At 35.2% G+C, this 25,129-nt stretch overlaps 1 protein-coding gene across 15 annotated transcripts in view; it reads right to left on the bottom strand.

The window, feature by feature from the left end:
- Window positions 1-25,129, bottom strand: part of MLLT10 (MLLT10 histone lysine methyltransferase DOT1L cofactor) — a 161,266-nt gene that overhangs the window by 27,901 nt on the left and 108,236 nt on the right. For 11 of the 15 annotated variants that reach the window (XR_010377934.1, XM_064479374.1, XM_064479376.1 and 8 more), the window contains 4 exons: window positions 24,449-25,018; window positions 20,048-20,092; window positions 19,168-19,200; window positions 12,653-12,700 (listed from right to left, as the gene is read on the bottom strand). Coding sequence is in view for 14 of the 15 variants with exons in the window: in XM_064479374.1 (XP_064335444.1) it covers window positions 12,653-12,700; window positions 19,168-19,200; window positions 20,048-20,092; window positions 24,449-25,018 (696 nt within the window). In the remaining variant the exon portion in view is untranslated. The remainder of the gene's footprint in view (window positions 1-12,652; window positions 12,701-19,167; window positions 19,201-20,047; window positions 20,093-24,448; window positions 25,019-25,129) is intronic. The other 4 variants (XM_064479383.1, XM_064479378.1, XM_064479377.1 and 1 more) reach the window with 4 other exon arrangements.

Genomic DNA, 25,129 nt, shown 5'->3' with positions numbered 1-25,129 from the left:
CAATTACAAAAGACTGTGAAGAGTCTATGATAGAGACACCCTCAGGAGGCTATGAGTGCATAAAGAGAGGTATCTAACCCAGACTGCGAGAGAGGGTGGGGTCAAAAAGCGTACTGGGAGAGATGGGTGCCTTTAAAGCTCATTTCTAAAGGAGCTGCAAGACAGAGGTGAAGGACAGTCTGAGGAAGAAATATGCAACAGAGAGCCTGGTAGATTCTAAGAACTTTTAAGTACCATCTGCGTAGCTTATGCAAGAAATGAATAAATAAAAAAATAAGTAAGAAGGAGTCAAATCAAGAAGAGCATTAAAAGTTTAAATGTTAAAAGTTAAAAATTTGGAGACAATAGGAAGCCACTGAAGGATGACTGTAAACAGAAGTCTGGTGAGATCAGATTGCTGTGCACGGGAAACATAAATCACTGGCACAAGGCTGAGAACAACTGGGAAGGGGATTTAAACAGAGACAGAGAAAACTGTTATGTATTGCTACAATAATACTGATGAATAAAAATAATAATGTATTTTTTTAAACCTCTAAGGTAACAGCAGTAAAGAGACAACGTTCACAGGACTGGTAACTAATGATACCCGAAGAATAAAAAAGACGTCAAGAGTCAAGAATGACACTTAAGCACCACTAAGTGGGCATGAGAGTGGTGATGCCACTCACCAGAGCAGGGATAGCACCTGAGAGAATCCAGTATTCGGTTACTATGGGTAGGTCACTGTGCTAGCACAACAGAATGCGGTGAATATTAGTCCCATTTTACATGTAAGCAAACAGAAGTTTAAAGAAATAAAGTAACTTGTTTAGTGACCTAGTAGGTGGTGGAACCAAGATTCAAACTCATAGCCATCTGACTTTATAACTTAAACCACTTCCTAATCACATGTTTGAGGTTCAGGTTGATCGTCATGATCTTGGAGACACCTGCAGGATACAGAACTCCTACTAGACCTTCTAGAATAGGATGGGATGAGCCTGAAGCTCAGCAGAAAAATCAGGCCCAGAGGTACAAATCCAGGAGTCAAAAGCATGACAAAGTTAGAATACATAAACCTGAAAACTCAAAAAGTCTTTTCTGTTGACCTAGTTAACTAGTTCATATATTTAGAAACATGGAAATTTCACATTAAAAAATCTAGATTTCTATTTCTCCTGAAAAACCTGAAGCTCTGTCAACACTAGATACTATATTCTGAAATAGCAACAATCCACTGGGGCTTTGGACAGGGCATACACTCTGCAATCCAGCAGAGTCCCCCCCATTTCTTATTCTTCACCTTTTCCTCACTCCTGTATGCTACCTACCTGGCCCCGTAAATATTAGATTTACAACCTATGATATGGAAGCTGGTCAAAGCCAAGGAATGGAAAGATGAGGTCATCCAGGGAAGTTCAGCCTGATCAAGAGAAGAGGACTAAGGACAGAGCCTAAAGAACATTACCATTTGAACCACAGACAAAGAAAGACCGACCACAAAGAGCAAAATAAGGAAACTAACAGAGACAATCTTGGAAACCACTTAAGAGAATTTCAAAGGAAAAGGTCAAATGAGTCTATGAACATGAAGAGTTCCAGACCTCTTTTCACAGGCAAATAATCCTCCTTAGATTGTTCTGTATCTGCTTTTTTTTTCTATTTCAATCTTTTCAATAGTTATATGCTATTTTAATCCAAATCAAGGTGACATTCATCGATTAAATAGAACTGAATCCTGCAATGCCAAGTTCCAGCAAAACACCATGAAATTCACCTCTTCAGGACAGACAGAAACAACGATGCAGAATGATACAGAGGGTGGCAGTGACACACCATCCATCCATTCATCCATCCAAGAAATATTTATTTCATATCTATTAAAAGACAGGTACTGTGCTAGGAGCAGGGAATATAGCAGGAACAAGACAAATAAGCTCTCTGCTCGCCAGTAATTTACAATGTAATTAGCGAGGCAAACATTAAAACAAACACATGACTATAAATTGTGGCAAGTGCTATGATAGAAGAGAAAAGGGTGCCATGAGACTGAAAAATCAGGAAGCAGAAAAGACCTGTCTGAAGAAACGATAGGCCAAGATCTAAAAACTGGGTAACTAGTTGTTAACTGAGCAATGAGTGAAATAGAAAAGCCTGTTCAAAGACGAGGAAAAAGAAGACAGGTAATATGGCTAAAGCACAGCAGAGAGAGTGGCAAAAGGCTGGAGGGAGGGGAAGTAGATCTCACATGACTTGCAAGCCACGTAGCGGTGTTTAGAATGAATGTTAAGATCAATAGGAAGACAACAAAGGCAAATAGCAAGAACTGTCTTTTTAGAAGATCATCCCTCCCACTGCTCTGTAGCAACTGAATTGAAAAGGGGAAGCGGAAACAGAGAGATTATTCAGGAGGTTATCCTATAATCTAGATAGAGGATTATGATCCTCTGGACTAAGGAGGAAGTGTCACTGAACACAGAGAAAGATGGACCTGAAATTCATCTAGAAGTCACAATCACCTAAACTTGATGAGATGCTTGGTAGACAGAGTAAAGAAAAGTATTATTTATGAATCCAAGGTTTCTGGCCAGTGATTAGAAGTCAGTGACACATGGAATAGTTAAGAGTGCACTTTTGTTTGTAAAATTAAAAACAAAAACAAAAACAAAAAAACAGCCTAGGACTAAGTCCTGAAGCTCCAATATTTCAAGGGTGGCAACGGAAGAGGAATTTGTAAAGAAAACTGAGATCAGTGACATAAAAAGAAAACCCTGAGTGCAGTTTCACTGAAGCCAAGAAGAGAGAGTCTGAAGATTAAAAAGGGGACACACAAACTATATCAAATGATGCTGAAAGGCTGGTTAAGACACAGAATGAAAATGCCCATTGTATCTGGAAACACAGAGACAGATGGTGATCTCAGGAAGAACAGTATAGTGTGGGCAGAGCCAAGAAATCATTGTTTAGATCTAAGCTTTTATTAGTTTGCCCTTTGGAATTGTATGAAATTGACATATAGACAGAAGCATACCTGTCCAGTGACAGAAATGTTAGGTTCACCAGAGGTCCTGCTTCCCAGACAAACTGGGAGCTCAAATTAGCATCACATCAAGTTGCTTGTTCAGAGTAAATGAATGGAATAGTCGTGAATATTCAACCAAGTAAATGACTAAGCATGATAAGTTATCCCTAACTCCCATGTCAGGAGACTTCACATTCTTTTCTGGAGGTTAATATGGTATGAAAGTAGTTAAAAGTCTAAATCTTGCTCCCGCATACAAATAACCTCTCTGAATCTAATACACGTCATTATAAAGTGAAGATGGTACCAATGATTTCACAGGGCTGGTGCAAGGATTAACTAATAGATGAAAAGCATACACTAATTTATTAGTCTACTGTCTACCATACAGTAATCATTTGATAAATAGTAGCCATAGTATAAAATATAAAGGAGGAATGATATCTATTGTTAAAAGAAGAAGTAGGATAATATATACAATAATAGAAAGCTGCTGTTGTTCATGTTGCCTCAATGTTCCTAGCCTTTGGGGACTAATGAATAAACACTCAGGATATTCTTTATCTTGGCTTTCTCTTTCTAGACTGTAGAACATGTGTCTCTATACGATTAACACATTCACTACTCAGAGAAGGTAAAAAAACTTAGAAAAAAAGTATGTCTTTCTTCTCTGAGACTCTTGGTCATTGATGGAACACAGGTGTTCTTAAATCTCTTCAGGCACATTAACTACTGCTTAGGTTGCTCTATTTTTACAAACAGATGAATAATTTTGTTCATTATGTATAGCTTCTTTTGATCTTACCTATAAAAACAACACATACTCATTATTAAAAATTTTGAATAGATGCAAAAGAAGGGAAAAAAAACAGCCACAAATACTGTTGATATTCTTACATATTTTCAAACTTTCCAGTGCATAGTTTATGGTTTTGCTCTATATAGCTGCCTATATACATAATATAGAATTTTTAATCCTTTAACACTTACCATACATATTATCTGATTTCATTGCACATGTTTTTAGTATCATTTTGATAGAAACAATTGAATATGCAGAGCTGACCTGATTTTACAATATTCTACAAATATTTATGTGCCTAACGTGCCCAGACATAATACTAGCCACTGAAGATGTACTACATTCCTGGAGCTTAAAGTGAAAGAGCCACACATGAATCGCAAATGTTAGTGCTCTGATGAAAAAGCAGGACAAGCTGTAACAGAATATGAGGGGTAACCTAAGGTTAGGAGTACCAAAAAAGGAAAAAAAAAGATGAGCAGTACCGGTAGGCCTCTGTGAAGCAGTGACACATAACTGAAAGGAAGTCCTTAGGGACTGTTTCCTTTTTTACCTGCCTAGAATTGTTGCCCATTTCTTTTCCAAATAATACCCTATTTTCCATTAGGTAAGTACCCCACCTCCAATTTCATGCACGTTGGCCCAGGGATGAACATGTGACTCAACCGGAGGCGAACCATCTCTCCTGGGAACTTAACACCTTGAACGCCTACTCACAAGGGCAGAGAATGGTCAAACCTAAGTCAGTTACATAGTAGTAGTATTAGGAACACGTTAGTTCCTCTTCATCTGGTCTTTGAAACTAACTTTATTTCTCACCTCTCAGAGGTTTAGGGTGAGGCTTTTCTATTAAATCTCTAAAATAACTGTCTATATCCCATAAAGTAATTTTTTGCCTGAATTTGACAATCTACTTCTGTGACTTACGTACCATGGACCCTAACCAATACTGCCAGTGTGGCATAATAAGAAAAGAAACAAGATGCTCAAAGATGAAGCTAGAAGCCAACCCAAGAGCCAGCTCAGGTAGAACCTTGCAGGTCATAAAGGGCTTTTCAGCTTCATAGTAATGGAAAGCCATTAAAGCATTTTAACCCAAAAGAGAGTGACCTGATCAGAATTGTATTTGTAAAAGATCACTTGGAATACAATGTGAACAATGCCTTAGAAGACAATAGAAGAGTAGAAAAGGGAGATGACTTAAGGAGCTATTGTAATACTTTAGACAAAAGATTTTAAGTAGCTTAAATTTGGTAAGCATTATGGAGTGAGAAAAGACTGAGCCCCAAGGAATTTCAACACCAAATTAAGATAAATGAGAAGCCACAAGAAAACTAAAAAGAAATAGTCAAAACAGCAGGACAACCAAGTCCAGGGAAGGGGAAGAAGAAGGGAAGGGTAAGTTGGTCATGTAAGATGAAAACTGAAAAATGCCCGCGTGGACTTGGCAATGAAAGCTATTTCTGACCTGAGTGGAGAAGAGAGAGTGAAGTGATTTGAAAAATCAATCAATGGCGAGGATTTGTTTCTGGCAATGAGGCACACTAGACAACCTAAAAACCTTCCTAATTAAAATTACCTAAAAACAAACAGCTGAGTCCACAAGAAAGTAAGAAAAAATCTTAGGGATCAAAACGAGGAGGAAAGCTTTAATAGCTGCCCTAGGGCAGCCAGCCTGCGCCAGGAAACTAGAAGCTTGGCTTTAATGCTCACAAGAAAATGGGGTCTCTAATGGAGAGAAAGCTGAAACTGATGAGACTTTGTTTACATAGTTTGGACCTTCCCAGGGGTATACTTTTAGGGGAAAGCTAAACACCATCACTTCCCCATGCCCTCAAAGACCCCCTCCAAAAACACAAAACCCCCAAATCAGAGCATACAAAGGGAGAAAATAGGGATGTTTGTCCCATTTGATCTGAGCTCTGGACAGAGGATGGGAAATCTGCCCTGAGAATTTATACCCACGGCCTTTCCTTCAAATAGGTTTTGGGTTTGAATTTACACCATGTGCCTGCTCTAGCAAATCCCAAACATTAAATTAACATAAGGAAGGGGTCAGGCAGTACTGTCACTTGAGCAGAAGAAAACACAAAACCTCTCTGAAGGAATATATCCTCAACCCAGGCAAGAAAGTAAGTTCGCAATCCAAAATTAGAAAACACAGAAGGAACAATTCCCCTGACCACAAATTAGCAGAAATAAATATTAAGATTTGACCTTCTTCTAAGAACCTTAGAAAAAAGAAACAGCAAATAAAGATTATGAAATAAAGGTTTTAAATGATAAAGTACCGACGAGAAGGAACAAAAAAATGTGAGAAAAGAACACCATTCTATATAATAAAAAAGAGGAACCTGGGATATCCTGCTGTGGTAAGTAGAACTCTAAATATGTCCCCCAAGTTTCCCATCTCCTGGTTATTCAATCACACACTAATCTAGATACTGCTCTGAAGAGACTTGGCAGTTTGGGCCCAGTGTAATCACATGAGCCCTGAAAAACTGAAGAGGAAGGACAGAAGAGTGGGTGGAAAATGCAGAAGAGAAAGCAAGAGAAATGCGGCAGAAGGGAAGTCAGATAGATTCTAAGCGTGAAAGGGTTCAACTTATCACTTCTGCTGGCTCTAAGACACAGGGACACATGTGCAAGGATGGAGAGAAGCCTCTAAGAGCAAAGGGAGGCCCTCAGCTGACAGTGAGAAAGGAAATGGTGACCTTGGTCCTACAACTGCAAGAAAAGGACTGGACTCTGCCAACAGCCTGTATGAGCTTGGAAGTGGGTTGTTCCCAGAGTCTCCCGACAATAACAGGTGGCCAACATCCTGATTTCACCCTTGTGAGAATCTCAGCAGAGAAACCAGCTAACCCAGATTTCTGACTGTGTGCTAAGAAATTTGTGTGGTTTTAAGCTGCTAATGTTGTAGTAATTTTCCATGGCAGCAACAGAAAACTAATATATTTGCTGTGTCAGAAAATAAGGAAGCATTAAAAGAATATTGGAGACATATCCAAAGGACATGGAGCCAGCTTAAAGGGACTCCCTAATGTCTAACTGTGAGCAATGTGTTGCATCACAACAAGTGGATTATAACCTATACAAATCTGTAAGTCCATATTGAAATAAAGTGAAAGTCTGATGAGGAAAGGGATATTTATATCGTCTCACAATTTATTCCACAAAATACCAATTATGAAAGAGAAAAGAAACGTTTTTCATTGGAAAAGTCTGGTTATATGCAATCCGACAAAATGCAACAGAAAAATCACTTCTATGACACCTTGCTCCAAAAAACATAACCTGAATCTAATAATTAAAAAATAAAATCCAAAATAAATGGCCTAGGGGAGAGGGTATAGCTCAGTGGTAGAGTGCATGCCTAGCATGCATGAAGTCCTGGGCTCAATTCCCAGTATCTTTGTTAAAAATAAATTAAAAATATAATTACCCCCCTCCCAAAATTTAAAAATTAAAAAACAAAACAAAATAACTAGCCTATAACCTTCAAAAATTGAGGGAACTGTCAAAACTTGGATGGCATTGAAGACTAGATGCTAGTAATACGGTGATGTCAAGCTCCTGTTTTTGACAGTTGTACTGTGATTTTGAAGGAGAATATCCTTGTTTCTAAGAAATACAGGGCTGACAGAGCACTATGACTGTAAATTACTCACAAATGGTTGAGGAAGATAAAGCTCTCTATACTATGTTTGCCATTTTTCTGTGTTTAAGATTATTTCAAAATAAACATATTTAGATGTGAGAAAAGAACTAAACATTCTTCAAAACAGGAGAAAAAAAAAAGCCCAAATCAGAGCAGGTCTATTAAAAACACATGTACACACACAAAGAATTTCTAAAATTGAAAAACACATTAATTAGTCAGAAATAATTAACAGAGCATAAAGAAACAACAAGTGAACAAAAAAGATCTAAAGAAAATACACAGATACAGCACAGAGAGATTAAGAAGTGGAAATTATAACAGACGGTAAGAGACATGAAGGACAGAATGAAAGTCTACCAAAAAGTACTGAAGAAAAGAAAAAAAAAGCAAGAATAATATTTTAAGATATAATGGCTAGAGTTGTGTCCAAAATTGATGAGGGACCTGAATTTTATCAATGAGGAAACATGAGAAGTCCAAAGAAAAACAGAGTCCCACCCAGACACACCACCCGAAGCAAAGAGAAGACGTTAATGAGGGAGCACAGGCAGTCTATGGCTTAGGCTCGCAAGTAGGGATGTGGGGTTAAAAGAGAGTGTGTGTGGGTGTGTGTGTGCTTCAAGAAAAGAGACCAGAGCACATTTAGATAGAGATGAGCAAAGGTAAGTGACAGAGACATAGAGGGTGAGGACACTAAAATGACAAGGTGTCTGAGAGGGCAGAAAAGGATGAGAGCCAGAGCACAAGCAGCAATAGCCTCTGACTGCAGGTGGGACTGTAGAGAGAAAAAAAAGATGAAACAAATCAAGCAGGTTTGCAGACTTGAGTGATGAGAAGATAAAGTTTTTTCTGGGATATCTAATAAATTGGGGACTGGGAAAGGGGGGAAAGAGTTAAAAAAAAAAATAAACAACTGTGGCAAAAAGTTTTCTAGAGACATGTACTAATAACATTGCCAAGCAATTTAAATATCACTCAAGGCTAGTATCATGAATCTACAATGATAGGAATCTGTACATAGTGTGACTTTTTTCTCTAGAAACATTTAGCTCAGGTGAAGTATAAAAATATAGGTGGTCAGGTTAATGAAGAAGAGTATTTCATTAAGAAATAAGACACACCTAAATTAGTATCAATCATAAGCGTAGATGAGAAACATGAAGTTCATTACACAGTGATTTTTTTTTCTGTTTCTTTAGCTTAAGGAAATTAAAAGGAAAGTTCACTAGGAAAAAAAATTGCCAATTAAAATGAAGAACATAATCTTATTAGATGTGGCAGCCATTAGAACAATTTGCCCTTCTTTAAAGATTTTCTGTGATTTAAATAAAAATATAAAAGTATTGACCACATTCAATTTTAGAAAAGACAAGGAAAAAACTACTCTCAAGCCTGTAATTTTAACATAACCACTGTGATAATTTTGTCTAACATTTTATTTTGTAATTATTTATTTACATTTCTGACTCTTCCAACTAGAATCTGAGAATCCCGAAGACAAGAACTATAAGAAACTGACAGTTCTTTACCATGTATGTATTATTTACGCATAATATATGTACAACTTGTTGTCTGGGATTGCTGTCTGGGAAAATATATCCTGAATATACTTTTAAGGTGCTAGGTGAACTTCCTAAATATCACTTGATAATCAAACCCAGAAGATGCAGGAAAAAATGTGAGTGTAATTTTTACACTCCACTACGTCTTTTTTTTGGCTATGATAAATAGCTCTGTAAGTCTAGCCTTTTCATACGTCGTACACCATTTTCTTAGGACAATAGTCACTTCTATTTAGTTCTTGTAGGTCCCCCCAGGAAGTGCTTTTTAATAACAGTCCATGTTTTAGAACTCTTTCTTTCTCTTTGATATTTCTAAATTTCCCTATAATGTGTCCAGATGGGGATTTTTTCCTTCAGCACTGTATAGGCTGTTTCAATGTAAGATCTCTCTTTTTTTTTAATTTCTTCAGATTATTTCCTCCTCCCCACTGTTCTCTCTCTCCCTTTCTGGCACTCCCACTATCTGCATTCTACTTCTATCCTCCATATTATTTAGTTTTAGTTTTAGTTTTTTTTCAATATATATAGGTCCTCTCCTTCTTTCTGGGGATTTCCTTAATCTGACCTATCCTGTAATTACTTTATTCCTTGGCTATATGCATTGTGCTATTTATTCCATATACTGTATTCTTAACTTCAACCATATAGTCTTACATACCTAAAATTTCTACTTGTTTCTTTTTAATACTTTCTTTGTTTCAAATTATTATTTTCCCTCATGTCTTTTATATGTTTGTTACACTGATCTGTTTTATCTCCACAGTTCTTTTAGTACTGATCTGGGTAGAAGATCAGATTTTTTATTATTGACAAAATATATTAAAGATTTTTGGTCTCCTAAATCTTCACACACCAAGAAACAACTTTCAACATAAGCTTCCTAATTCCCATTTTGAATGAAAATATTAGTTCCTCCTAAGATTACAAGCATGACAGAGGAAAATCTGACAGGCATAACTCCAAATACTTAGAATATACTATTCTGTCAGGAATAGGTACATATATAAATCCAGAGATCCTGAAATAAAATGACTCTCTGAGTGTGAAATAAGTAATATCAGCCACTTATAGAAACAGCTCACCATAAGATATGGTCTATAACTCCAGGTTTAATTAAGGTGATCTGGACAGTTTCTGTAAACGTATGACTAGACATAATGTTAAAGGAAACTGCAACTCAATGAACTGATTGGACAGAGAAAGAATGTTACCGAGATGGTGATAATCTTTAAACATGATCTAACTGTCCTTATTCTGATGTCAGATTCATTAAGTAAATAACGTTTTCATTAAGTAAGTAACAACTGTGGTTTGTCTCCCCAAGATTACTTTAAGGAAGAATAGGACAAGCAACACTTCACATTCTTGACAGTTTATGTTTTCATCATTAATGACTAAGTGACATTCTTTCCTACCTTTATATCTGAGACATTGGCTTGGGTCAGCCCACCAGACCAACTCTAGGTATACTGACAAAACCAAAAGGAGGCTAATATTTTAATCTGTGAAAGATTTAAGGATCTGAACCAACTCATAACCATGATGAAGAAAGATGAAGTTTGAAAATAATAAATTAGATATAAAAGTCATAGCTAGGAAGCTTCAAAGTAATTAATTAGGAAAAATGTTTAGAAGGTACTACTTGGTGACTGATTCAGTTAGGAGAAGGCAGAGAATAGAATGAGACACACCGACACCCTCTTGACAAGGAGAGGAGATAAATTCTCAGCACACTGAGAATTACAAAAGAAACTACTGTAGCTCAGAAACATAATCTTCACACATATAGTATCATTATTTATTACTCTTATATAATCATTAAAACGTTATTCTGAAATACACTAAAAGGATAAATGTTTTTGTAGGAAACACATTCAAGTTACTACACGTACCTGCAAGTAACAATCATTTCTTTTGAGGGGGAAAAGTATTTTTAAAATTTCTACTAATTTAAAAGTTCATTAATCTGAAATTATGAAGACTATGGGCTTTTTTACATTTACTATTTCTACTTGTTCACATGATGTCTTCCCATCTGTCCACATTCTTTGGTCCATCAAATATTCTTCTCTCACATCTTGATCTTTCTCGTTTTCCTTTCTACCTATTGGGACTTTCCCATCTTCAAACAAACCTGATCCAACTACTTTCTTTTTCTTCTCTATCAACATTTCTCAGCCTTGACCAATCTTGGCATTTCAGTTATTGACTCCTATATAGATTACTTCCAATTCTCCTTCATGCCCAAACTCTAATCTCATCTACCCAACTGCATGCTGAACAACTCTGCCTAAACACCTTGTTGGTAAATGAATACCTATCCCCAGCTATCATCAGTCTATTGACAATTACTTATCAGCTCATTATTTCCCATCAGTCTGACTTCTATTATCCTCATTCAGGCTTCCAACACATTTGGCTAGATTATATTAAAAAATCTCATTGGTTTCTCTGTTCCAGCATTAGCTCCCTTTTAATCTTATATGCTACAGCCAGATGAATATTCCTAAACAATCAGTTTTATCTTTTTTCCCAGCTCCAATACCAACTACTTTCAACTCCTTTGCCTAATATCTAGAGCTATTATTTTTCATATAATTCATATCAACTGGCAATATCACCATCACTTTAAACAGCCTGTGCATTCTCATTTGTGTGTCACTGTTTGTGCTGTATTCTATTCCTGGCATTGGGAGTTTACCCTGATCCTTATCTCCAAATAGCTAAATTCTACATGTTCCTTAAACATCAGGTAAAATGTTACATCCTCTGCACATCTTATTCCCTCAGTTGAAAGTAGTTTTTCCTAACCTTGACTCTTAGTATACTGTATGTAGATCATTAAAGAAGTTATAACTACATATCTTCAAATTGTTACTTATATATCCATTTTTCTTCCTTTTATGGTTTTATGTTCCCTAAAGGGCAGGATCCATATGCAGTATATACCTATTTCCCCAAAGCAACTAACCAGGATCTTAGACACAGAAGGAACTTAATGTATACTTATCAAATGAAAAATAGCCAAGATATTAGCTTACTCTTGAGAAGGAACATTTCATATTGCAGGTAATCACAGCCTGCAAGATTATTTTGATTAATATGTGAAACTGAGGTTTTCAGGAGAGAGAGAGGGTGGAGTGGATGCATACATTAATTAGTTGAGTGTAGTGGATTCAGAATACACATGCTCACTCTCAACTGACCCATAAGTATTAGAGAGATACATGACAGAATTAGAGAATTATTATAAATCATAAACTGCAATCTCAGATTCTTCTTTCTTGCAGTGAGACAGAAGGGTCGCAGATGTAGAAAATGGTCTTTATAAAAAATCAAAGACCTAGGCGTCTAAACCCTGACAGATAAACAGTTTCAGGAACCCTAAAACCCATCCTGCCATGACTTAAGCAATATAATGAATCCAAGCAAGTACAACAATAAGAACATAATAAAATACTCCATCCCACCAATCATCCAAAATTATGGGAAATGCCTTTTAGTCATCATTTCTGTGACTACAGATTTCTAACACTGCTTTACAAGGGAAGACTTCCAAGCTACATTTGGACTAATTTAACACTATTACCTTTAGAACCATGCTTAAGTTTGGTACATACCTATGAATTTAAGTTCCTGCTTTGTTAGTGTAGAACTGTCATCTCTGTCTAAAGAAAAGACACACTTTAATTTTGAATCTTTAACAACCAGTTCCTAAAAACTACCACGATAAACAAGTTGAGGAACTATGAGGAACACTGTGAGGAGGAAAATCAGCAGGATTCAAATCCAAAAAGAGAAATTTCTTAAGTCATTATAAATTTATTTATTTTTTAACTAAAATAAAAAGATAGCACCCTAACTGGAGATATTATTAATGGCATTACAATTTAATTAATTTTAAAGTAATTCTTATAAATTCATTTCCATTTATACTAATTTCTTCATTCAGTAAGAACTTTTCAGGTTCTGTTTCAATGAGATGGTTATAAATTCACTTTGCTTTATAAGTAGTCAACATGCTTACTGAAAATTACTTTTTCTCCCCAGTGGCTGATTCACCGTCCAAATGTTAATATCCTTCTGTGTTTACCACTTCAGAGTCTTCGAAGCTTATCTTTCAGGAACTTACAGAGATCCCAGAGACAAAGTAGCCTGGACGCTTTAAAATGGAAAAATTCTTACTGTCTTATCTACAGGATAGGTCTTGTACTACACTTAGCAAGGCTATACAGTATTAGTCAAATTCTTTCCTACACAAGAATAAATACTGAAACAGTAGTACTTGTTGTATGTGAGATGTAACAATTTATTACATAAAAATAAAGAACATACAACTAATTGAATAAGAAGGAAAAACAAGTGTTCTGTGGTTAAAAATAAATTAGATCTAAAATGTTCCAGGATCAACTGTTCTCAATTTCCACACTGTTCACAGTGACAACTCATCCCATCAGTAATATCTCATCACACACAGTGAATTTCAAATGATTATACAGATAGACTGCAGAACTATTCTGCCTGAGAATTACTCATCTCTGTTCTTATATCCATACCTCAATTCTTTCCTGAAATGAAAAGGGGACACACATGAAGAATAAAAATGTAGTTTCCTACTAACTATTATGAAAAAATCTGAGTAGGACCCCATTCTTAAGGAAGAATGTTCACGCCCCTAAAATCAATTAGTGTTCATATTCTGCTCAATCCTGTAGCAGGTATCTATGAATAATTGGTTGACATTACTTGGCCTTCTCTACCAAATGAGATTTGTTTAATGAGTACGGTCATGACAAATTATAAGCACCATAATTAAAGGAAATTTAAAAGCACAGTAAATGGGTCACAGAAATCAATTAGCAATATACTGTGGTGAAAACACATCTGAGCTCTTTAGCTACTTTAATCTACTATTTCAAAATTATATTAAAAGTGAGAGTGGCCAAGACAAACAGCTGAAGCAACTCCATTACTGCAGCAAGAAGCAAGTTACTACTCTGACAGAAACAAGACTGCCTAATGCAAAGTTTAATTTTCAAAGAAAATGAACACATTACCAAGAATACATAAAAGCTATTCAAGGACTGTGTAGTAACTGACAACATTTATTCATTCAGCATCCATGGAGAACTGAAGTTCATTAGGTTGTGGGGAATGAATCTGGAACTCAAGAAAAATTCCACACTAGAGGCATAGATTTGGCAATCTAATGAATATAGAGGACAGCTGAAACTGTATGTATGTATATTTTCCAATGGAATATGCACGGGATAAGAAGTAAAAAAGTAGAGAAGCAGATACTGGGAATAAAATAATTAGGGAGAAATCATAAAAGATACTGTCATACTCTTCAGAAAGACACTGCTGAAAAGGCCTACTTTCAAAAAAAAAGATCTGAACTCAATCATCGAACTTTCTACCTTAAGAAATTAGAAAAAAGAGCAAACTAAACACAAAGCAAGCAGAAGGAAGGGAGAAATAAACAGCAGAAATAGAACAAATGAACAGGAAAACTACAAGAAAATGAATGAAATCGTAAATTGCTTTAAAAGAACAAAATTGCCAAATTTTGGACTGACAAAGGAAAAAGGAGAGAAGACTCAAATGACTACTAAGAATAAAAATAAAAAGGAGATATTACCACCCACCTCACGCCCTCAAAAAAAAAAAAAGATAATAAAGAAAATATTATGAATAATTGTATGCCAAAAAATTTTTAAATGCAGATAAAATGAGCAAATTCTTAAAAACATTCAAACTTCAAAAACTGATGCAAGAAGATACAGATACATTTTTCTCCAAAAAAATATACAATGGCCAATAAGAACACGAAAAGATGCTAATTTACTAGTCATAAAAGATAAGGGAAATGCAACTCGAAACCACAATGAGATACCACTTCATACCCATTTGGATAACTATGAAAAAAAAAAAACCAACAAAAGAGAATATAACAAGTCTTGGTGAAGCGGAAGTTGGAACCTCATATTCTGCTAATGGGAATGTAAAATAGTGCAGCTGTTGTGGAAAAGAGTTTTGCAGTTCCTCAAAAAGTTACACACAGAGTTACCATAATGACCAGCACATCTGCTCTTAGGTCATACACTCTGAACAAATAGAAACATATTTTCACATAAAAACTTGCATGGGAATGTTCACAGCAGATTCATTCATATTAGTCAAGAAGTGGAAACAACTCAAATGTCCATCAACTGAAGATTGGACAAACCAAATGTGGTCTATCTGCACAATGTGTATTATCCAGTCATTAAAAAAAAAAGAATGAAGTGCTGATACATGCTACAATATAGATAAAACCTATGCTTAAATATGGAAAACATCATGCTAAGTAAGAGGAACCAGAAACAAATCTCTCTATATGAAATGTCAAAAATACACAAATCCATAGAGACAGAAAGTAGATTATTGACTGTCAAGGTATGGAGGAGAGGGGAATATACTGGGATGTATGTAATTTATTGTGGGACTGATAAAAATGTTCTGGCATTAGATAGTGGTTACAGTTGACCCTTGAGCAACACGGGTTTGAATTGCATGGGTCCAGTTATATATTAATTGTTTTCAGCAGTAAATACTGCAGTACTACATGATCCTCGTTTGGCTGAATCCATGGATGCGAAACGATATGAAGGAAACTTGTTTATGAAGGGTCAACTATAAAATACTCGTGAATTTTTCAAATGTGCAGGGGGTCAGGGTTCCTAACCCCCAAGTAATTCAAGGGCCAATTGTGTATCAAAAACCTCTGAATTATATACTCTTAAGCAGTTAAAACTGTAATTTTTATTTGTATAAGTTTTATTTCATTAAAAAATTGGAGGGAAAAGATAAGATACTGGAGAATTAGAACGAGAACCATTTGCTCTGAAAAAGGAGAAGGAAGTATGAAAGTGAAATAAAGGAGTATAATCTTATGCATACATGCAAAGCAATTAAAGCAAAGGAACGATAAACACAAAATTCAGGACAGCAGTTAACCACTAGGAATGCAATAGTGAAGAGCATGCACTAAATTCAACAGTGCTGGTAACATTCTATTTCTTAAAGTGGTGGTAATTCCTGAGTTTTCATTTTATAAGTGTGTGCTACATAATTTATATATACTGCTTTTAATGTAGCAAATATTTCATAATAAAAGTTGAAAAGGGATCTATAAAAATATGGCAAAATATGAATAGGGGCATATCTGTAATAAATCCATGATGTCTGTACCTTTCTATAAATTTGAAGCATGTTTATAATTGAAAAGTAAAATAAAAACTGTAACTACCATACAATCTGGTAACTGCACTTCTGGGTAAAATAAAGGGAAGGGAGGGAAGGGACGCAGAGAGAGAAGAAGGGAGGGAGGAAGGATTATTTGGGTGGGGAAAAATAAAAGATACCTGAAAGTAAATGTGTGATAATTAGACTGGTCCACCCAAACAACTGAGGATAAGCTCTACATTTCTAGATATTTAATTTAGATACACTTGTGTAGTGGATTTTTTTCTCGATAAATATAGCACCTGTACTTTCATCTTACAGAGTTTTAAGCGCAGGGGAAAGCTTGTGTGCCCTTCAAGGCCACCATGCACAGAATCACATGAATCCAAGCCTGAGTCTCGACTCTGACTGAGCTGCTGCTGCACCAGAGGCAAGAGGACCTAATCTTCAGCTGCTCAGCGGCCCACACCCCTAGCTCCAAGTTGTTTCAACTGTTCAAGGGTCAACTGTATCTGATAAGGGGTTAATAAATATCCAAAATATATAAAGAACTCCTACAATTTAAGGGGTGGGGGAGCAATCCGATTAAAAAATGGGCAGAGGATCTGAAAATTTTTCCAAAGAATACAGATGACTACCACAGATGCATGAAAAGATGCTCGACATCATTAATCACCAGGGAAATGCAGATCAAAGTCACAACAAGATAACAACGCACATCTGTAAGAATAGCTATTACCAAAAAATATAAAAAATAAAAAATATTGGTCAGAATGTGGAGAAAAGAGAACACTTGTTGGTGGGAATATAAATTGGTGCGTCCATGATGGAAAAGAGTTTGGAGTTTCCTTTAAAAAAAAAAAATCCTACCATATGGATCGGCAATTCCACCTCTGGGTATTTAACCAAAGAAAACAAAAATGCTAATTCAAAAAGATACATGTACCACCATATTCACTGTGGCATTATTCATAACAACCAATACATGGAAACAACCTAAATGTCCATCAACGGATGAACAGATAAAGAAACTGTGGTAATGTATACACGCGCACACACACATATGGTAGGGAGGGGTATTCAACCATAAAAAAGAAAAGAATCTTGCCTTTTGAAACAACATGGATGGACCTTGAGGTCATTATGCTAAGTTAAGTAAGTCAGACAGAAAAAGATAAATACCTAAATACCATATGATCTCATTTACATGTGAAATCTTTAAAATAAAAACAAACTTATGGACCTCATGGATGTAGAGAGCAGACTGGTGGTTGCCTAAGGCGGGCTGGGGGACAGGGGATGGCTGGAATGGGTGATGGGGTCAAAAGTACAAACTTGTTTATAAAATAAATCATTAAAAAAAAAAATATGCAAGTCTATTACTTATTCCATTTCTCTATATTATGTGACTAGGAATACCCAAGTTACCTGACTGCACTGTTAAAGAGTTCTCTCTCAAACACAATCTTGTATAACTCAAAATTTTACAGAAAACCTGTGTTGATTATATTAATCCCATGCCATTAATTTCATTCACCCATGCAGAGAAACATGACAACTGTTCCATTAAATTAATACAACCCAGTACTTTTGTTAGTTAATAACACAGCAAAGGATTTATGTGGCTCCCCAATCTTTTTTTTTTTTACTCCAAGTACACTTTTCAAACTGTGATCATGTCTCCAAATTCTAAAACTCCAAAATTAAAGAGCAAGTCTAAATTTACCTATGCAAACTGAAAACGATGTTAAATCTCTTCAGTTTTTATACTTTCTTACCAAAGAACGGTAACAAGTTTGGTTTATTTTTAAGAATGCTAATTACTTTTCTTTTAGATACCTAATATTCACGAGTTCATTGTTATCTGGAGTATTCATCCTAAGACTCTGCAGTTCCAGGTTATACATGGAAGGAAAAGTTATAAAAAAAATGTACCCATTAATAAAATGCTCATTATGGGTTCCCATCCTACCACCCCACCATCATCAGATCAACAGTGTCCATGCCTGCTCATCACACCATTGTTTCCTGCTGGCTATAGATTTGTAAACATCCGACAATATAATCCAAACACAATGTAAATCGATTGCAAATTAAACTACATTAGCAAAATATGCATGATTTCATAAACTTAATGAGAATGTGTTAGGATAACTGCTTGGAATCATACAAACGATCTTGAACAAATAAGAGATATGTCAGTTAATAACTAAAAAAGAAAATCAACAAAGATGACACTACATTCATAAGAGGTTTTTTTGGACACCAGAGACCTAAGAAAAGTTTTTCGAACTGAAGAAACTCTCATTTTTGCAAAAATAATCTTCATTATATCTTAAAAGTTAAAAAATGATAGCATTTGCCTTAAATCCTGATTTCAGAACCCAATCCTAGAGTAGCAGAAGGTGCAACTTCCCTATAAAAATCTGGTCCCAAATTATGCATAACATAAAAGGCTATCTTCTGTTTATTCACCAAATGGATAGAGAGGTAGAAAAAAAGTACTCCATACGTTATTTTTTTTTTTATTCCAAAAATAAGATTCAAGTTCCCTGTTGTGGAAGAAAACAGCAAATTCCTGACGTAAGTACCAATTACTAACTGCACTGGGAAGAGAGAGCTCAAAAGAACGTGAAAAAACCATTTGCAAAAAAAGAGAAAAGACTTTAACAAAGTTAAAACAACACTATCACCATTCTGTCTTACAAAGAGACAATAAAAGCCCAACTGATGAACTATATTGACCTACTACTCTCCTGTAGGCAAATTTTCACTAAAGTGCTGAACAACTGACCCAGAGCTGGATTTCATCTCATCAATAGAACATGCAAGCTTTCAAATGGGATTTTCTGTAAAAGGAAACCTTTGTAATAAATGAACCACCAGAGAAGAGTCTAATAAAACTTACCATTGTGTATTGCATTCAGCAACTCTGAGAAAGCTTTTAAGTAAGGAAAAAAGGACTTCAGGTTAAGATCATTCTCAAACACACAAAAAGAAATACACAGGCATAGACCGAATCAGTATAATAAAATCTCAATAAGTCTATCATGTATCATTGCTTAAATCATTAAAACTTCAAGCGTGGCTCAATTTTTACACGTTATAAATTTCTAAATATTGCACTTCATCTGCCAATATATTACCTACTAAATTAAATATGTCAGATATATTGTCATAATGATGACAAATTTCCTTAGTCATAAATATGTATGTAAAATTACTCTAAAAAGACATTTTGCAGTCCATGTAATGTCTTTCTTGCTGAAAATCAGTATCTGTAAGATACAATTCTGTATAGGTAAATCCACCTTTGGTCATACTTAGTAATACATATTATAATGAAAAACCTCACTTTATCACCTAATCTGATCAAACGTTCTCATTTCCTAGACTTTAATATAATAGTCTCAACAAATGGAGAGGTCTAAGCAAAAAAGCTTCTAACAGCAATGTAAAAATATTAACATTAAGATTAGTGAAAACCAAAACACTGAAAATATTACTTCATTAGAAAACAGAAATCGCAATTCTGCAATGGAAGCATCATGTTAAAAGGCCAGCAATCATCAAAATTTGGTCACAATCTGACTGTAATATGGACCCTGAAGACAAGACAAAGCAGCAAATTACGCTATCTTTGTAGAAGAAAGAAATCTATTCAATTAAGAACCAACTACATTTAAGAAAATTAAAATTTAAAGGTTCAGAGGTGGCACAATTTACTAGAAAAAGCACTAGAGTAGGAATCAAAAAGTCTGGGTTACCAACCCAGTTCGACAACTTACTAGTTGTTGGACAAGCTCCATCATGCCGATACTGCATGGAAATTTCTGTTGGGAAGGAGGAGAAAGGAAATCAGCAAAGTTGCCAGTGACTCAAGGGTAGAAAAGAACAGAAAAATAGGAAAACATTCACCTAAAAGTCTAGCTGAGAAGGGCAAATAGAACTGCAGCAATAGAAATTATAAGCCAGTAATTGGGAAGTGAGGGGTAGGAGGACCAAACATGATGGAATTCTCACATACCTTCACAGGACAGTGTGGGAATATGTGTGTGCACACGTGTGTGCAAAGAATGCAGAAAAGACCTAAGTGCTTACAAATGACTCTGCATAGCAAATGTCTACGGGTAAATGGATTCACTACCATGAGGAAGTAGAGTTAGGCAATGTGATAAACTAGTATGTTTTACATAATTCATTAGATGAGAAGTGTATCAAAAACATTTGAATGCTATATTCAGTTAGAAATTACAGTTTAATTATGAAAATTATTTAGTTTATATCTGATCAGAACTCCATTATGACAAACATAATGGTATAAAACTCATTAAACAACACTCAGCTTACTTCCTTGTACCTTTCATTTTTGATAATGATAATGAATGAATAAGCCATTACTCTTACTATTACTCCACCCAAACGAGAGAATGAACAGAGGGTGACATGAGGCGAAAGAACACTGGGTAAAAGCAAAATATGCTTGGAAAATGGGAAATAAATCTCTGTATGACATTTCAAAGGAAAAAATGATTGCTAAAACAAGGACTAACGCTGTGACTCAAAAGACCTGGCCTGCTAATCCTGGAAATAACTGGTATTCCCTTGTGGCTAACACTATTGCCAAATTTTTTTTAAGGAAAGATATCTGGAAATTCTCTGGATATTACTTAAGCAAAATCATGACCTCTAGGAACCACATGTACAACAGAGCCTTCCAGGCAACCCCTACTCACACATCTACCCACATATGTACCTCAGAAGCCAAGTCTAATCACTGGCCCACTTTGAATAACTTGAAATGAAGAAGAAAGATAAAGCAAGATAGAGCAAGCCAGCACTCACTTCCAACAACTGTACTGTTAAAAGAGCCTGACATTAGATACTGCTTTAAAATAAAAAAATCAAACATTTAGACCAGTTTAGTTTAAGTCCTTTCCAGATGACCCTCGAAAAAGAGTCATGGTGGGAGAATCTGTCACCTTAACGCTTCATTAACAAATGCAATACGAGTCAGATATTAAAAGGAAGTTAGGGCTACTGAAGAGATTGACGTGTTACATTATAGAGAAATGGTAGCTGTTTGGAACGGTGCTGAAAAATAATCAAAGGACACTCACAACAGCAGGGTATTCTCAATGGGGGAAAAAACCAGAATATGGCTATTTTGGTTTTTGACATATTACTTTTATAGAAACACAGTCATGATATAGGGCCAACAAATTTTCAGATCCACAAAGACCAAAACAAAATCAAGGGGTTTTCTAAGAAAGCAAATTCCAAGGTATATCCTGGTCTTAATTTAGCAGCATCCAATATCCTTTATGATTTTCATTTATAACCCAATATAATCAATGTATATAAAATCATGAACCTGAATCATTAAGATAAATGTGAATTATATTTTAAAAGTATATTTACAGTTCTATATTAGTAACTATACTCTTATGAGTTTACTGAATTAATATTTTATCTTTATGATTCCCTTATTTGTTTACAGAATCACTCTATTTCTAATTGAAATATTTTACCTGGTAAAGGCTTCTCAGTTTCACTTCAGCAACATAAATAGATGACATAAATAGGGATATATTTAACAAGATCCTCTTCATAGTTATACAGACTCAAGCTAAATTTTCATACCTTCACATTTCAGTAGAAGCCAGAAGAAACTTCAACTGAAGTGATCTATTCACATTAATAACTCATCTCTGTGAAATCTGTAAGAATAGAGTCACAACCAAAGGAGTGCCTTTCCAGAATTTTCTCTTGTAGCATTTATCACCACTAAAGAATTCCATCACTGAAACAGATTTCAGGTATCTTCACTGAGAAAGGTACGGCAGCATTCTATTAATGAGCTAGAGACTAAGATTTTTAAAAACAGGGAACCATATACTTTGAAAGGACAGAGCACACGTCCAAAGAAAAGGAATTATTGCTAAACCATCAACTCTTATCATTTAACTAATACCAGATTTTTCTCAGAGAAAATAACAAGATGTTGATTTTTGTGATGAAAAAAATCCTAACTTTCACTTTAGTAAATCATATACTCTCCTATTGTGGTTGAGATAAACAGGAAAATGGAAAAGGACAAACACAGCTTGTCAACTCTTCCAAAATTTTCAATGTTTTCAAAGTCCTAATTTTTGAAGTTTCAAAAAAACAGGTGCCTACATCTTAAGATCGCAAAAGAGTATATGCAGGAAAGAATTCAAACAAAAGTTTAATATAATCTACAAGCCAAAACTTACAACCTTCAATAGTCACTAGATATTACTTATCTGATTATTGTGCTACTTGCTGAAAATAGGTGTGAACCAAATTTTTTTCTGAGGAAATTTGTCTAAATTTATTTTTTGGTGACTTGGGTTTAATGGCTAATTGCTAACTCTTCTGGTCTCAAAGGAAATATATAAATAAAATGTATATTCAAGTGTGCAATATATTAAAATCTTTTCAATGAACTTCCTTCTCACTACAATTTATTTTTTTTCCTTAAAACAATGTTTTCTCAACCAAGGGCAATACTGCCACCCCCTCCCAACCTGAACACTTTTTGATTATCACTAGGGGTGATGGTATCTTCGGTGCTATTGGCATCCAGTGGGTACGGTCTCGGAATCCTGATAAACATCCTACAAGGCACAGGACAGCACTGCACAACAGAGAATTAGCCCAACTACAATGTCAACGGTGCCGAGACTGAGGAACATTGCTCTAAACCATCTGTAATGCTACTAATGAAACAATCCTTCCAGTTTCCACTCATTTCTCAAAAAAAAAACAAAGAAACAAACAAAAAAACTTGTCAAACGGGTCCACCACAGGCATTGAAGCTAGCTATGAGAAATAAAAAGAGAAAGAAATCCCTGGCCTTGTAATCTTGGGCAACTTATTTTACCTGAGCCTCAGTTTTATCAGCTGTAAAATAGGGGCATTAATAGCCCTTCATAAAACTGTTCTGAGAATTAAACAAAACAATACAAAGCACTTAACAGACCCTGACACAAAACAAATGGTAGTTAATAGTTATTTTTTAAACATCTAACCTTTACACATGCTCCTTTCTCTCTTATAATGGCCTTTCTTGTGTTTACTTACTGAAATTAATATCTGCACAACTATAAAAGAACCCAAAATTTTATATTCATAAAATACACATGAACATTCTTCATTTAAATAGTTTATCATTTTTCTACCTAAAAACATGTATCTTACAATTTTTAAACATTGGAAATAATGCCTGTACTATAAAGTGCAGGTAAATGAAGCATTCCAAGGTTGTGAATAACAACATATACATAAATTCATTCAATACTGTATGATATCACTTATATGTAGAATCTAAAAAACACAACAAACTACAGAATATAACAAAAAAGGAAACAGACTCACAGATATAGAGAACAAACTAGTGGTGGTGGTGGAGGCAAGGGCAATAGAGGAGTAGGGGTGGGAGGTACAAACTTGGATGCTAAGACATGTTTCACAGGGAATATAGCCAACATTTTATAATAACTATAAATGGAGTGTAACCTTTAAAAATTATATAAAAAGATTTTTAAAAATTCATTCATACTATAATAAAGATAATGGTAAAAAAAAATGGTGAACAGTTGAAAAAAAAGAATAAAAAAAAAAGAAAGAAAACAAAAAGAATATAAATCATTTCAGGTACCTCCTGAAGTAAAATGTGATTTTTAAAGTTCATAAATTTAAATCAATTGTCACTGACTGAAAAATATTCCAGACTGAGTTAATTCAAGCAGATTTTGTGTGAGGAACTGTCGAGAAAATGAAGACTAATTGAAGTTTAGATAAAGGAAGACCAAAAACAAATACCAATCAAAAACAGTGCAAAACCACTCACACTTTAAATGTGAATTCTGAGTTGATTTTAAAAATAGTATGCAAAGAAAGAAAACACAAAAATGGGAAATTAATTCTAGATGTTTCATAAGAAATGAATGACCAATAAATGATTTAGTCTATATTTAGTAAAGTAACATCGGATTAGTGCCAAATATCTTTTCCAAATACCAAATTGTATTTCTAAGATCATTAACACTTTTTTTTTCCATTAAGATAATTAAAGGTCACTTAGCAACTCACAGTATTACCATAATGATAGCTTAAAATCAATCTGCTTGGTAAGAAGGGAGGAAACAAGGGACAACGCCTACCTGAACCAAGTGGAGAGGAGCCCACACTAAGGCTCTGGACGCTCCCATTCCTGAGCGGCGTGGGGGATTTCTGGAGACTAGAGCTGGTTACACTTCCTGCAGCTGATGCTACAGATGACGTTGGTGAAGCAGAAGAAACTGAGAGATGAGAAACATTCTCTTGATTTTTGTTTCCTTTGGGTCTACCAGGCCCATGCTTACTTTGCTTATTTCCTTTTCTTTTCTTTTCTTTTACAGTTTCTTCTTCTATGCCAGAAGTTTGAGCCCGCTTATATCCTGCTGTAGGAAGGCTGGAATTACCCAAATCTCCAGGTGAATTTTCAAAGCTTTTAGGCTGTGAAATAACAGCTGAGGTTGAAGGAAGACCAATTATGGAACTAAAACTATTTACCCCCCCTTCCTGGCTTCCAGACTCTCCTTTATGTACATCTTTGGTTGATGATGACTGTTGGGAGTGAGTGTAACTGTCATTACGCAGATCTGAGTCTGTAAAGCTCAAGAAATCCTGGGGAGACTGTACTGAACTTCCCGAAGATGATTTTACACTGCCTGGAGTTCCTGAAAAACTGCCTGTAGTAGGGGAAAAAAAAAAATGGGGTAGGAAAAGAAAAAATTGGATGCGAAAGTTCCCATGAGCAGTAAAAATGATACAATCATCAAAAAGAAAGGATGAAAAAAACT

The sequence above is a fragment of the Camelus dromedarius genome, chromosome 26, assembly GCF_036321535.1.
Source record: "Camelus dromedarius isolate mCamDro1 chromosome 26, mCamDro1.pat, whole genome shotgun sequence".
NCBI lineage: Eukaryota > Metazoa > Chordata > Mammalia > Artiodactyla > Camelidae > Camelus > Camelus dromedarius.
This window is presented reverse-complemented; position numbering and strand designations above follow the sequence as displayed.